Source organism: Mauremys reevesii, linkage group 4, assembly GCF_016161935.1.
Source record: "Mauremys reevesii isolate NIE-2019 linkage group 4, ASM1616193v1, whole genome shotgun sequence".
Taxonomy (NCBI): domain Eukaryota; kingdom Metazoa; phylum Chordata; order Testudines; family Geoemydidae; genus Mauremys; species Mauremys reevesii.
Window position 1 is genome coordinate 4,610,486 of NC_052626.1, and position 15,457 is coordinate 4,625,942.

The 15,457-nt window shown below is 43.2% G+C and overlaps 1 protein-coding gene across 11 annotated transcripts in view; it reads right to left on the reverse strand.

The window, feature by feature from the left end:
• Nucleotides 1–15,457, reverse strand: part of MDGA2 (MAM domain containing glycosylphosphatidylinositol anchor 2) — a 632,812-nt gene that overhangs the window by 13,179 nt on the left and 604,176 nt on the right. For all 11 annotated transcript variants that reach the window (XM_039537891.1, XM_039537889.1, XM_039537890.1 and 8 more), the window contains 3 exons: nt 13,793–13,948; nt 12,433–12,591; nt 5,812–5,942 (listed from right to left, as the gene is read on the reverse strand). In XM_039537891.1, coding sequence (XP_039393825.1) covers nt 5,812–5,942; nt 12,433–12,591; nt 13,793–13,948 — 446 coding nt within the window. The remainder of the gene's footprint in view (nt 1–5,811; nt 5,943–12,432; nt 12,592–13,792; nt 13,949–15,457) is intronic.

The window sequence follows — 15,457 nt, forward strand, 5'->3', positions numbered from 1 at the left end:
ATAAATTTGTTAGTCTCTAAGGTGCCACAAGTACTCCTGTTCTTAAATCACAACAGAGGTTTATAAGCCTAATTAGATGTTGGAAGGCTGACATCTTGCCTGGCTTTGGATAACTTCCAAAGCAGTAAATTAGGGAGATAAGATGGGTGAGGTATTATCTTTTATTGGACTAACTCCTGTTGGTGAGAACATAAGAACGGCCAAACTGGGTCAGACCAAAGTCCATCTAGCCCAGTCTCCTGTCTTCTGACAGTGGCCAGTGCCAGATGCCCCAGAGGGAACGAACAGAACAGGGAATCATCAAGTGATCCATCCCCTGCCACCCATTCCCAGCTTCTGGCAAACAGAGGCTAGGGACACCACCCCTGCCCATCCTGGCTAATAGCCACTGATGGACCCATCGTCCATGAATTTATCTAGTTCTTTTTTGAACCCTATTATAGTCTTGGCCTTCACAATATCCTCTGGCAAGGAGTTCCACAGGTTGACTGTGTGTTGTGTGAAAGACAAGAGAGACAAGCTTTGGAACTATATAGAGCGCTTCAAGTCACCTGAAGAAGAGCTCTGTGTAAGCTAAAATGCTTGACTCCCTCACCAACTGAAGTTGGTCCAATAACCGATATCACCTCACCCACCTTGTCTCTCTAATGTACTGGGACCAACACAGCTACAACACTGCAAAAAGCCGTTAATGCTGGTTGACACAGGTTGCCCAGGTGCAAAACAAAGTCACATTAAAACAGACGCAACCACCAACTGAGTGTTTAATCTTTGTACATTGCAATTTTTTGGGGGGGGGGGTGTCAAAAACTGAAAATGTTCACTGTTTAGGTTTTCCAACTAAACATTTTAAAGAAAAGCAATCACTTTCTGTGAAAATTTACATTTAGTGGAAAATGTTTCCCTCGAAAAAAGTTGAGATGGAAACATTTTGCCCAGACATAAATACAACATTTCTTGTACTTGTCTTCCTGGGCCTGTTTTTTTTTCATATAAGAAATAACAAAACCCTGTAAAAAACAAATCAACCAACAAAACGAGCTGACTCATGAACAAACAAAAAGACTCTACACAGAGTTTTAATTTAAAAAGAGAGAACAATGAAGCCAAAACAGGCAGCTGCCAAACAACTAGAAGGGAGCATTTCACAACTTTAAATGAGCATGTTCCCTAATTGATCAGCAACTTAACATTGAAACAACGTTAACCAGGACGACTTTAAGTGAGGAGTTCCTGTATCAATCAGATTTCTGTGGCACAGCTTTCTGAAATCGGGCATGTGAAAAGACGAGTGGAAAAATATATAGGAAACGGGCCATTAAACTTAGAAGTGGTCGTTAGAGAGACAAGGTGGCTGAGGTAATAGCTTTATTTGAGAGAGACCAGCTTCTGAGCTTACAAAGAGCTCTTCTTCAGAAGTGAATGGTAAGAGAAGGGTCTGTGATGGGCTGTTAGATGGGCTGGGATCTGAGTTACTACAGAGAATTCTTTCCTGGGTGTCTGGCTGGTGAGTCTTGCCCACATGCTCTGGGTTTAGCTGATCGCCATATTTGGGGGTCGGGAAGGAATTTTCCTCCAGGGCAGATTGGCAGAGGCCCTGGAGGTTTTTCGCCTTCCTCTGCAGCATGGGGCACGGGTCACTTGCTGGAGGATTCTCTGCACCTTGAGGTCTTCAAACCACAATTTGAGGACTTCAATAACTCAGACATAGGTTAGGGGTTTGTTACAGGAGTGGGTGGGTGAGATTCTGTGGCCTGTGTTGTGCAGGAGGTCAGACTAGACGATCATAATGGTCCCTTCTGACCTTAAAGTCTATGAATCTATGTTGCTAGTGCTATTGATATTACATGAAAAGGGATTCACATACGGTGGTGGGTGGCGATATAAAACTCTACGACAGACATGAAGACAGTAACTGCAGTTTTTTGAGATATGAGTCCCTATGGGTGCTCCACTTCAGGTGCGCATGTGCCTCTTGAGCCCTTGACTAGAGATAGTATCAGAGGGGTGGCCATGTTAGTCTGGATCTGAAAAAGCAGCAAAGAGTCCTGTGGCACCTTATAGACTAACAGATGTATTGGAGCATGAGCTTTCGTGGGTGAATACCCACTTCGTCGGATGCATGTAGTGGAAATTTCCAGGGGCAGGTATATATATGCAAACAAGAAGCAGGCTAGAGATAACTAGGTTAGTTCAATCAGGGAGGATGAGGCCCTCTTCTAGCAGTTGAGGTGTGAAAACCAACTACAAAAGCAGTTTCTTCTCCCTTGGTTTTATTTTGACAACTATAATTTGCAGAATTTTGCAGAATTTTAACATATTATGTGCAGAATTTTTAATTTTTTGGAGCAGAATGCCCCCAGGAGTAAAATATGGTTGCCTAAAATTAGGCACCTAAGTCCATATATAAACTCCTAAAGGAAGGAGACTAATTTTCAAACATGCTGAGTGCTCAGTAAAATCAGTGGAAACGGCAGGTGCTCGGCATTGCTGAAAATCAAGCCACCTACTTACAAATTTACATATGGGTTTAGAGCCCTAACTTGGGGTACCCACATTTGAAGACATGGGCCTTCGGGTACTTGCGTGGGATGAGATGTTATTCAAAGGATTATCTTTGTCAGCCACGGTTAACGCCATTGAACAACCGCTATTGGAAATACAGAAATGGAGCCGGTTCTGTCATTCAACATCCTTCACAGCAGCCACCAAAAAAAAATTAGACAATAAAGATGACATGTAGCCACTGTAGTTTGGTAGCTCCACTGACTTCAATGGTATCCCCAGTTTAATGGCACTATGTTGATTAACGTCCAAGGACAACTAGTGACAGCAGCTGAGGATCAGGAAGATTGTGTCCTTATCCGCATCCTATTCAATGCTGGAAGTTCTTCCAGCAAAAAGAACCATTTTGGAAACAGCTCTTTGTGTGCGCCAAACTATGCAATATATTGCTGCAAGGAGCTCGAAAGCAGCAGTAGGAAGACTTCAAGGAAGTTGCAGCTAATGTTGGTCACAGTGTCTCTTCTGAAATGCGGTTTGAGAGCTGTTATGACACAGACAGCAGTGAGTGTTTCATTTTTATATGCTCTATTCTCATTTTATTTACCATTGCATACATTATTTGGTGAGGTAATACCTTTTCTTGGACCAACTTCTGTTGGTGAGAGAGACAAGCTTTCATGCCACACAGAGCTCTTCTTCAGGTTATTTAACAGACAGAATAAGCATTACATAAAGACTGGTTCTAAGCATTCATAATACCTTCATAATCTCTTCACCAGGAAGGCTTCGGTACTGGGTATGTGGATTGGGAAAAAGTACAAGAAATCTAGGAATAAATTAACCCATTAACAAGTTTTAATTTCTGTGTCAGAGGATACAGTTTACCACAGACAAAGATTTGTTTCAGTTCACTCCCCTTAAATTTAACTATAAAAACACAAAACTTGTGAACTGACTGGCTACAGATCTTGCTTAAACAGGTAGTAAATATTTCTGTGATGCTCCTCTGTCCACATTTTCGCATAAGAATGCTGAAAGGTGAGGGGCTAATTAGAAGTTAGTAGCACAGTGGGATAGGCAGGCAGAAAATATCTCCCTGCTTTGAAAGAAATAGAAGGAAGGTGAGGTGTGCTGGGTCCAATGGCTTCTCTTTTTGGAAATGCAGCAATGATATGCTCTTTTAATCACTGTGCAGACATCACAATGAACAATAACTTTATAAAAACTTAGATAAATCATTATGAACAGGAGGAACCAATACTGACAACTCTTTTTGTTGTTTGGAATATTTCTTAAAGCGCCAGCCCCCGGAGTCATGTGATTTTCTGAGACTCTCACTTTAAAACATTGTGATGTAAAATGCTCCTGGTATGTAAGTTCAGGGTCAGTTTCTACTAACATGCCTAGCTAGCCATACTGACTGCAGAGTTACATATCACGTAACGGGGAAGATTAATAGATCAAAAAACATCCATGAAAAAATCAAATAGTCCTTCACCTCATTCAGCAAAATATTTAAATCAGACTAGCGAAAAATGAAAACTAAAGTTCAAAAAACAATTTTGCATTTCAGAGGTTTTATTAAAAAAGCAATTCTTCATTTATTCAAAAATTTTCACTATTTTTTTTTAATAGAAAATTATTCTAACTCTCCCCTCCCCCCCCGGATTTTCAATTTTTTGGATCTGCTTTCCTCCCCTTCCTTTCTCTTTCTTATTTTTCCACTTGAAAAGGGAGAAGTAGATAAAAAACCAGAGATGATAAACACAAAAATAAAACCAAACAACACATTTTTCTCTTTTTATTTTTGCTGAAAAAACCTGAACCTTAAAACGAAATGACAATTTTCTGAGTGCCAAAACCCATTTCCATCAAAAAAAAGTTTCCATTCAAAAATTTCAACCAGTTCTCTCTAGCAGCATGTGCTCAAGTTCATCCTTTTTTAGCAAAACTCTGAAGCGTGTACATAGGTGCGCTGCTGAACAGGGACAGACTGCTGAATCGGGGGCTACGGCAGTGGTTCTCAACTTTCTGGGGCTCAGGACACATTTGTAAATATTGACAGCCTGTGGCAACCCAGTAAATAGGTTGGGGGGGCCGATCCTCCCCTCACAGTACCTACCCTGCAGTGCCAGATCTGGTTGAGCAGGGCTGGCCTTCGTTCCCTGGCTCCAGGCATTGTGACCTCCAGGGTGGCAGAGTTTGGCCCCAGCCCGGCTCATGGGGGCTACTGAGTCACATTTGTGTGTGTGGCCCTGGCTATACCTCAGCACTCATCTGCCTTCCCCTCCCCACAGTCTTTGCTCCGTTCACATTTTCTGGTTTATCACCTCCTCCTCCATGTCATCTTTCTCTCATTGTTTTCTTCCCATCCTCCTCCATGCTGCCTTTTATATGCTTGGAACAGCCTCTAGGAGCATGAGAACCAATAACTTTCCTTCTATCTCTGCCCCTTCCTTTGGCAATGAAAAATTCAGGGTCAGGCTCAGGAGTAATTGCCAATCCATGTTTTCAGGCTAGCAGCCTGGGAGGTGCATACGTTTTGGAGCCCAGAACCATAATCATCCTTGACGAGCAGGACAGCTTTAAAGACATAAGGTTCATTTATGCTGGAGAGGAGTTTCTCACTCAAGCAGCTATACTGAGTCCACTGGGCCCATTCATCCTCGTGAGTAGGGATAGCAGAATTGGGCCCATAAAATCACTTTTTTTTTTTGCAGAAATCTGTACACATCTCATGATCAAACCAAGCACAAAGTTTGTGACAAACTGCAGCAAGCTGTGCAATTCTAATGAATGCTGTGTGTATCTTTGCAAAGTCGGGAATTTTCTACAGGGAATACTGTTTCTTTGTCACCTAATTGTTACCAAAGATTCAGAGATAATTTCTTTTTTGTGGCGAAAGCATAAATTTCTAGGGATCTGATTGTGTATTGCTCCTTGGTCCCCAGACAAATTACACATGAAGCAAACTTTCTATTCAAGTTGCTGAGCTAAAAAAAACATGTTTTACATAAATTGCTAGCACCATTCCCAGCTGAAAACAGGTTACTATTCCAGCTAGGGGTTGGCATTCTGACATTAAATATGCATTGCTAATCTCTGCGATCTGCACCTATTTACAAGAGGGGAAGCAATTATCTGTCCAGAAAGCAGCTTTCAGAGCTGAAATGGAGCTGTGAAATGCTGTGTCAAAAAAGCAGGAGAAGTGTAAACAGGCCACTTGCTTGATTCCCCCATCAGTGTCAAAGAGAATGCTCTGTTTCCAGTGTGTGCACCAGAGAGCTTCACTCTCCTCTGCCTTACCTGAAACGAAGTGGTGGGGTGTATATTAACCCGGGCCTGGTTCCAGTGTTGTCCCTTATTCCCACTTGAAGACCATACTGGATTTTCTATTGTGGTCTGTCCCTTTAACCGCAGATAAACATTCAAGCTTCCTGCAAAAACAGCCAGGAACAACATTAGTCAGTTTGGTTCTTTTGCACAGACAGTTTCATTGTTAACAGTGTTGAGGTGCGTGCAGATTCCAGGGCAGACACTCTTTGCTACAGGTAACAGTCCGTCTTGCTGCTTTGCAGCCCCTCATGTAGGCATTTGCCCCTTTCCCATTGTGACACACTGTACACCAAAGTAGCACCCTGGAACCCCCTGATTCACCACTGTCATACAATTATATGTTTTGTACAATGCATGGCTTGTAAGGTATCATTTAAAAAGTCTCAATATCCCATTGGATTGTCTGTGCTGCCATTGTACATGACGTTATGACGTTTTGCGAAATGTGCTACTGAAGTACCTTGTGAGGTTGGGAGACACCACAGCCAGCTTTTCAGTAAGGACAAAGGAGCAGCTATTACTGGCCATCAAGAAGAATCCACTCTCTGAGAGATTGCTTGGAGAGGGCATGTACCCAGATGGGGACTGTCTGACTAACGGGAACTGCATGGTCAGGGCAAGGATCTTTCTAGCAGATGGATCAAAGTATAAAAGAGGGACTGTGAAATCATCACTTGGCCTTTCCGCCCCTGGCCCCATCTCAACTCCTGGAAGATCCTCTGGAAGACAATAACTTTGAACTAGGGAGATTGGTCCCAGTCTGTACATTGAAGAACTGTGAGCTGCCTGTAACGTCTGTTAGGTGAGAGATTGCTTGATTCCAATCTTGCTTAGTCTGTTTAAGATAGAAATGCAGCCTAAATTCTATTTTTATTTCTTAGATAACCAACTTTGATCTCCATGTCTGCTATTTATCACTTACAATCTCTCTTTCGGTGGTTAATAAACCTGTTTTATATTTTACCTAAAACAGTGTATGTTTTTGTTGCAGTGCTTGAGGAAGCTCAGCTTGGATTACAAAGCCTGGTGCATGTCCACATTCCTTTGAAGTGGCAAACTTACTAACAAGCTTGCACTATCCAAGGGAGACTTGAGCAGTGCAAGATGGTATATTTCTGGGGTGCAAGGCTGGGATGATTGACTGGTGCCGCTCTCTGTATGATTCATGGATGGCTCAAGGAGCATGCCTGGAATTTTGCTGGGTGTGGGACTCTACATGCTGATGATCGCAGCGTCTGGAGGGATTTTGCTGCCTGTCACTGGCATAGCATTGTGTGAGAGCCCAGGCTGAAGAGTTAAGGGAGCACAGAGGTCCCACAGATCCAGATTGTACCCCAGGGTGCCATCATACCCATACGTCTCCCTTAGGTATTCTTTATTCATTCTGCCTTGGATTAGGAACGTGACATGTTTTTTTCCTGCTGTTTCAAGTGACAAAATCATAAGTGTCACATAGAATTTGGCAGGATTTAAGAAGTCACAAAGTTCACAGACTCGGTGCATGTTTCTCATACGCTTCCCATCAGACACAGCTTTCTCCTGCTGCCTGGAGGCTGGAGGTGTCCTTTATATACCAGCCTTTTTAAAAAAAAATCGTTTTTGCCTTGATTTGAAAAAGTTCACAGCATCAAAGCTCTCAAAAGCCACTGTTCTCTGGGGATGCAAAGAACAGCAAAGCCTTGAGTAAAACACGTCCCCTGGAACATTAATTATGTAATTTCTCCAGCACCCTGGGAATGCAAAGTACAAGTTAAGTTTACAAATAGATCTCTGCTATGAGAGACACCTGCACAATGACACAGCTCAAAGTCACACAAAGTTCTGGTTCCTAGTGCAACTCACTGTCTTGAAAAACACAAGGTTAGATTAAAAAACAAAAACAAAAACGGAATGAAATGTGCATATGTAAAAAGCAGCAGGAAATGTGCCTGCAGCTGATGGTTACACAGGCACACCAAGAATTAGGCCCACACCTTACCTTCAAACTGGGTGAAAATCTGGATGTGCCTTAGTGCCTGAACAGTTTTTTTTTTTTTTTTACACTGTAGCATTTGATTTTTCAATCGAAAGGAAGAGGGAGAAGCAGTGGGGAGGAGACATGGACTTTAGGTGGACATGCTGTCTCTCTCTTCAAACACGCAGTGGGCAGGGCAACTCAGCTAGAAGGGCCCACAAACATCCAGAACGAGGGTGTGGCAGGTACTGCACATGCACTGTAGCTGTTTCTGAAGCTGTGTGGGAAGCTTGGGCCAGCAGTCATGCCGGTTCCACACATGTTCACCATCTGTAAGATGAGCCAACCAGGGCTCAGCATTGGGGGACGGGTCGCTTGGCTCTTGTGAAATAAGAACCAGCTCCAAACTGAATGGGAAGCTCTTGTAAGATTCATGCCAGTTCAGCTAAAATAATTCTCCTCCTTTCCTGCTTGCTTCTTCACTGGTCCTGGGTGCAAGATTTGAAATGAGGAAGCCTCCAAGGCTAAGCAGAAAGAACAGCTGTCGTTAGAGATTTCAGCTTGGCTAGAAGTATGGTAGCTTAAAGAGAGTTGGGATGGGAAGCTGGTAGGCTTCACAGCCCAGGTGGATGGGTGGGAAGAAAAGAATCAGAGGGCTAGGGAAGGTGGGGGGAGGGAACTGGATGAGTGCAGTAGTGGAAAGAAGAGTGGTGAGGAGAAACCCGGAAGAACAAAGGGAAGGGGAGCCAGGAGGAGGAAGATCCACCAAAGGTAATGCTGACACATAAGTCAACACGGAAGAGTTCAGAGTTATGGGCTCCCAGGGAAGAGAAGGTCTTGAGCAGACAAGAATGGCTTAGAGTGTTAAAAGCAGTAGTGAAGAATGACTATGGAGGGGAGACCTGTAGAGCAGGCGAAGAAAGCAACGAGCAGTGAGTTTTGTGCGGGCAAGTTCAGGGCACATGCCAGATTGGAGGGGATGAAGAGGACAGTAGGTGCATGTTCCAGGATGTTAGAGATGAAGGGAAGCAGGAAGTTAAGGTGATAACCGGGAGAGGAAGGAGGGTCTAAGTGAGGTTTTCTTATGGGCAGGGAAATGGAGCAGAATTGGAGCAGCGAGTTAGAAGAGTGAGATAAGTCGCCAGGGACTGCAGCATGGGAGCTGTTACGGGAGACATGGATTGTTTAGTACAAGGTTGAGCAGAACTGCAGGAGGAGAGTGTGGTACCCTAAAGGCTTGGGCACTTTCCAAACAACTACTGCAGATACATTAGAGAAAAGCCAGCCCACCTCTGACTAGTCACAGCATGAACTTAAATTTAATGCTAGTTTAAAGAAAACTATTACATATAATTTGACTTTTCATGAAGATTCAAAATAATGCCAATAGCAAGCAATGCACTGATGCTGTTTCAATGTATTATCCACTAGTGCTGAGAGATGCAGATTGTGGCATACAGCTAGGTGGGTACTACACACTGATCCAGGAGGAGGGATAGCTCAGTGGTTTGAACATTGGCCTGCTAAACCCAGGGTTGTGAGCTCAATCCTTGAGGGGGCCATTCAGGGAACTGGGATAAAAATCTGTCTGGGGATTAATCCCACTTTACACAGAGGGTTGGACTAGATGACCTCCTAAGGTCCCTTCCCACCCTGATATTCTATGATTACAAGACTCAATTATTTAGGCCATACAGGATGCCAAACATAAGATCATTCATACCACCACCAAACTCTGTCATGTAGTTCAAACTAATGACAAGACGACTACATCTTTGAGCATTCTTACTTAAAAGAACAGGCATTACTTCACCAGCTATGCGCAGGCCTTCTCAATCAAGCTGGCAGCTTCTTGAGTTTATTTACACACACCTACCTGTGTCAGCCCCAAATGCATTTGCAAGTTTGATGGATTCAACCTGCAGTAAACACCTACTCTTGAAATGTATAACTTGCTGCCAGTCATGGCTGTGCATACTTGCAGAAGACCACAAGTACTGCATGTAAGACTCATTTTGAAAAACTGACCCATGGTGAACATTTCTTTTAAACAGAGAACAATTCTGACCTACAGGAAAATGAGCAGCCAAGTGACCCTTGAGCAGATAATGCAAATTGCAATGGAGACATGTTACATTTTTGCATAAAAATAAATCAGAGGAGTTCACGTTTCGGATAGTTTTATAGCATGGGAACTCTTGAGCTAACTTGTTGAAGGTGAGGAGAAGCTTTAATGACTGTATTAGCTTTTCAGTGGCATCTACTGGACCCTATCTTACTGAAAGAGTGACAGTCAGACAATATTCTGGTACACTGTTGTTTTTAGTTTGGTTTGCCAGTCTTTCAATAAATACAGACTGACCCTGGTGCCTCTTTGCTTTATTCCTTGTTCCCCCAACAACACGACACTACACTGAGAGGCTGCCGTCGATCACGTAGATTGGAAATAAGGTGATGTAGGACACAGACCGACTGCACCACTTGTGAAAATATTTATGAAAATATTATTGTGGCCCAAACCTGCCAAGTGCCGATCACGCTGCACTCCCATTGAACAGGAGCTGGAGTTACAGGAGCTCAGCACCTCACAGGAAAGAGCCCACATGAGCAGCCATTCACAGAGACAACAGACACAAACGATCTTCTGTCTGTACTTTCAGGGATAATCAATGTTAACCCTTCGAAAACATGGCCATGCAAATTGCATCCGACAAAGTGGATATTCACCCACGAAAGCTCATGCTCCCAAACGTCTGTTAGTCTATAAGGTGCCACAAGACTCTTTGCTGCTTATGCAAAGTAGATGCGCCCTCGTTGGACTGGCAGTCAGGAGGATGTGAGCATTCTCAGGGTTAATTCTGTATGATCTGACAGGAACTTCTCATATGATTCGCAGTTAGAAGCAACGTATATTTGGGAGTAAGATTAGAAACATAGACCCTAGTTCCAAACCTAATTGTGATAGGACAGGGAATTCCATGCCTGCTTTTCTCTTGGGAGTTAGGCGTTAGCCTAACATTATAATGAATTTGGTAATCTCATACCCAGTCCTCATTTCTCCACATAAGCTCCCTTTTCCCTCTTGGCCATTATACCAATATTAGCGTGATTGGCAGGCTGCGCTCCAGAGGCACCCAAGCCCTGACAAGCAGAAGTACAGCTCCTCAGGACTGAGATGCTGTGGCAGAGCTGTCTCAAAGCAGTGCTATTATTTCACTCTCATCCTGGGGAGCACTAAACTCACCCATTTTTCAAAATGGCCAAACCAAACCTACCCATCTTACAACCACCATCAACTGTTGTCCTTGGAATCCTCTGCCATTTGGTTGGGAAGCTGTGCTGAGGGCAGAATTTGGCCCTGTCACCATTAGCACACACTGAACTCCCATTAAGTCTCAGCAGACAAGAATTGAGCAGACATGGAAACTTCCCCTGATACGTGGCCCCTACACTAGGCTGAGCAGCAGCGGAAGGAGCAATGATGTGATGATGCTTTGGACAGAAGTCCAAAGGGATGTCAAGCTGACACCTTACTCAGCTCTACCATTACCTTAGAAAATGCTGGCTACTTACACAGCCTCACTGTATCCTTTACTGCCCAATACCATCAGCAGCTTTCCATGGGATTTTAAGTTTCTTTGACTGATACTCATTAAACCCGACGCGGCCTCAGCATCTCTTGCCATTATGAAGAAAGCTCCGACTGAAGACCTGCCTTGGGGCTGCCTCGAAGTGGTTAGTCATGCAGTGGCATCTAACAAAACTCATTCAACTCCTCTGCTTTATTTAAGGGCTAAATCCTACCTGGAGATAGGCAGGTGAGTCCAAAAGGAGCCACTAACATGCATCTGAGGGAGGGGTTTGTCCCGAAAAATGTAATTTTGGCAACAATAACTTGAAATCAGCTTGATGCTGGAAATCCATTCAGACACATTCTGATATTCTGTTCACTTATATGGGGTTTTCCAGGATACAGAGAGATCTGCCAGCTGTTGCTTATGCCTTCTTAATACATAAATATATATCACTGAGATACACCAGGGTCCTTCAGATACGGCATGTACGTCATTAAAAAACAAAAACCTACTTTGGGATGTTTCTTTTGCTTTTTCATCTTGGGCCAGGGCCAGCCTGCAGAAATCCCTCCTGGGCTGTTGCAATAGCCATCAGAAGAGAGTTATAGCTGCTAATCAACTGACCCCAACCCTCGCCTCCCCACGGCAGGGGACGCAAAATACTGGTGTGTACCAGCAAAGTGCTTACAGCCCTTTCTCTCTGCCATACTTGAAAATTCCCTTTCTCAAAGCCAGTTTCACACGCACTTAAAAGGGTTTCCTGTTGCTGCCCCATGCATTGAAGGGAGTGGTTCTCTACTGCCCCCAAGCGTGGGCTATGCTGAACAAGCCCAAAGCGATGAAGGTGCTAATTGGCACATCTTATTATAATCTGTATTACCATAGCACCTGGCAGCTGCAGCCACGAAGCAGAACCCCACGGTGTTAGGTGCGGTACAAAGGGGTTACCATCTAGATGCTGCTGACCTTTCCTTTCTCGGTCAGATGTGTGTGTTATTTTTCCTTTAATAAACCATAGTTACTCGTGTAATTTAAATGACAATATGGTTGGGTTCCTCTCACCTATGTGCTGTCCGTACATGTGATAGTAGAAACTAAAACAATACGCTGTGTTGGTGACTCCATAAGGGTTTTTAGGGGCTACACTGAAAACAGGACTAAGAAGTCTGGCCTTTTCTCCTTCCAGCCGTGGGCGTGATGTTTCAATGTACATGTAGAAACCTAGAAGAAGGCCAGAACAGAAATTGTTAAGTTCAGTCTTTAAACAAACACTCTCTCTCTCTCATTCTCTCTCTCAGGGTATAGATGCTCAGCACCAGAGCTGTTAAGAACCTTGAACAATTTTTCACATTCATCTGACACCGCTGGGCCTTGTTTGCTGCACTTGACCTGCATAAATCCCATTTGCTTCCACAAACAAATGCTTCAATGAGATTTTTTTTCTATTAACGGTAAAAATCTCTGCTAGTACTTCAGTACTCACAAGCAACAGTAAAGCGATAAACCAGTGCGTATACTCAAGGAAGGGGGAAATTATTTGTTTAGGTTCCAGATCTCAGTCTCAAGGTTGCAAAGTGTTTATATGAATAGTGAAAGAAGAATTATTTTTAAAATAATGAAAAATTTCTTCATGGCATCGCTTCAAGGAGCCTTTTCGATAGCCCTAATAATCACAGTTCAAAAGCCCATCCTCAGTGAAAGAACACATTATTTAATTATCCTGATTCTAGTCTATGTCAGCATTATATATACTAGTTTTTTAACGTGACTTGCTCAATACTGTAACCAAGCACAGGCAACGCAAGCATTACTGTGTTTGGTAGTGCAGGTGGGGTGTGGAGTATATAGTTGTCTGAGCGATCATAGTCCTGCACTGTGAGTCTGAAAGTCACCATTCGAATGCATACAGAAAGCAGAATCCAGCGCTTTAGTTAACAGGGATGGCAGATTTCAAATCATGCCCTTTAGCAGGATACAAAATGAAGACAGGACAATTAAACTTTTAGCTCCCACAATCTGCTAGTAAGAATTTAAATGACTAAAAGCTACAGAACGTTGTAGGAAGTTTGAAATATACATCACTACAGAACCTACTGTCTGAATCTGATCATCTTTAAAATGGCATCAGAAATGGTAACAAATAGGACTGGTCAGGAGCCACAGAGTTTGGTTTTAGATACAGATCTGACCTCTGTATGTAAATGTTCAGATGCAAGATTTTGCTTTGGGATCATCTCTATTAAACGTTATGGAGTCCCTACAGAATTAACATAGGTCAGTATTTTCATCCTAAATACTGCTGGGGGTCAGTAAGAAAAGACAAGAGTTTGGGCCTCAGCATGTTGGGTAGATCCTCAGCGGAGCTCTGTTGATCTGCACTAGCTGAGGGTCTGTTACTGCAGAAATCTAAGCTACGCTTTACCTTCTTTGGAGCCACTTCGGTCTGCGTTGGGTCCAGTGTTTGGGGTGTATTTTGTGTCCCTGGTGGCAGTGCTTTGTTTCGTCCAGTCAAAATTATCCGTATCATCTTGAGTGAATAGACAGATGTTGCCATCTTCAAATCCACAGTGAAACTCTCCTACAGCCAACACAGTAAATGAACATGATTTCAGTCATTGCAACCATTGTATGCGTAACTGTCAAAAGTCTTGAAGTGCAACAACCTTTTTAAAGGACAACAGCCATTATTAACATTGGACATTGTGATTTTTTTTATAATCCAGGTAGAATGTCAAGGATGTGTCTTCCTTTAGGCTTGTTATTTTATTTATTATTGTCATTGCTAAAAAATACATCTGACTGTCACTCCAGGTGTACGTGTAAACGGAAAACGTACAGATCTTATCAAATAGATCCCCCTCCACCATTCAGCATAATCCTTCAGCCCTTCTTAGCCCTCCCACCCTTCAGAAAAGCAACAGAGAACAGATAAGCATTGCAGCATGCCCTTAAGGCCAAGAGAGTTGGACTCCACTTTAAGGAGTACGCAAGGCTTACAATCAAAGACTTCTAGCTGAGTAATTGCCAGAGGTCTCCTCCTGTTTACACATGCAACTCAGTGTATCACAGCTGAGTTTACATGAGCACAGAGTTGTAGCCAGTGGGTAGCCAGGTACCCAAACCATCCAAGGCTTTGGGGCCTGGATTCTCATCTCCCTCCCAGCAGTGTAAGGCCCCAAGGCACCTGCTGAACTTTACGCACACGAGCAGTCCCAGTGAGTGCACTGCTCCAGCAAGGTCAATGGATGTATTTCTTCACTGTCTGTATAGCATCTGTTTGTTACACCCTCCTCCACAGATGTGCATTTTGTACTCATCACTGTGGAGTACTGCTCCACTGGCCTCCAGAGAACTACAGCTGGGCAAATATTGGATTTTTTGGTTCACTGGCACGTCCAAATTTTTTTAAAAAAATAATAATTTTGGGTCAAACCAAAAATGAATTTAAAAAAAAAACTGAGTGAATTGTTAAGACAAAAAAATGTTGAGTCGAGGCAATGCTAAAAGTTTCATTTAAATGCAACTCCAAAAATTCCATGCCTATTTCAGGGATTTTGACCAAAGCCAACGAAGATGTAATTCACAAAATGGGTCAGGTGGGGTAGGAAGGAGACCTAACTGATAATCTTTAGCACAGTGATAACCTTTAGCCTCCTGGCATATGGGAGAGCCACATTCTATGCCCCCTACACCTCATATGAAAAAGGGATTTGAACATGGATCTTCCCCATTACAACAGCATGCACTAACCATCGAGCTAGGGGTCTCTATCAATTTCTCATGTTGAATCTGTTCTGTTTCTTATAAATAATTAAATAATTATGGGGGGGAAGGGATAGCTCAGTGGTTTGAACATTGGCCTGCTAAACCCAGGGTTGTGAGTTCAATCCTTGAGGAGGCCACTTAGGGATCTGGGGCAAAAATTGGTCCTACTAGTGAAGGCAGGGGGCTGGACTCAATGACCTTTCAAGGTCCCTTCCAGTTCTAGGAGATTGGCATATCTCCTATTATTATTTATTAATCATTGAAGCAGGAACTTGAACTTAGAGCATTCTCCTGGAATGCAGGAGATCCAACTACCAGTTAT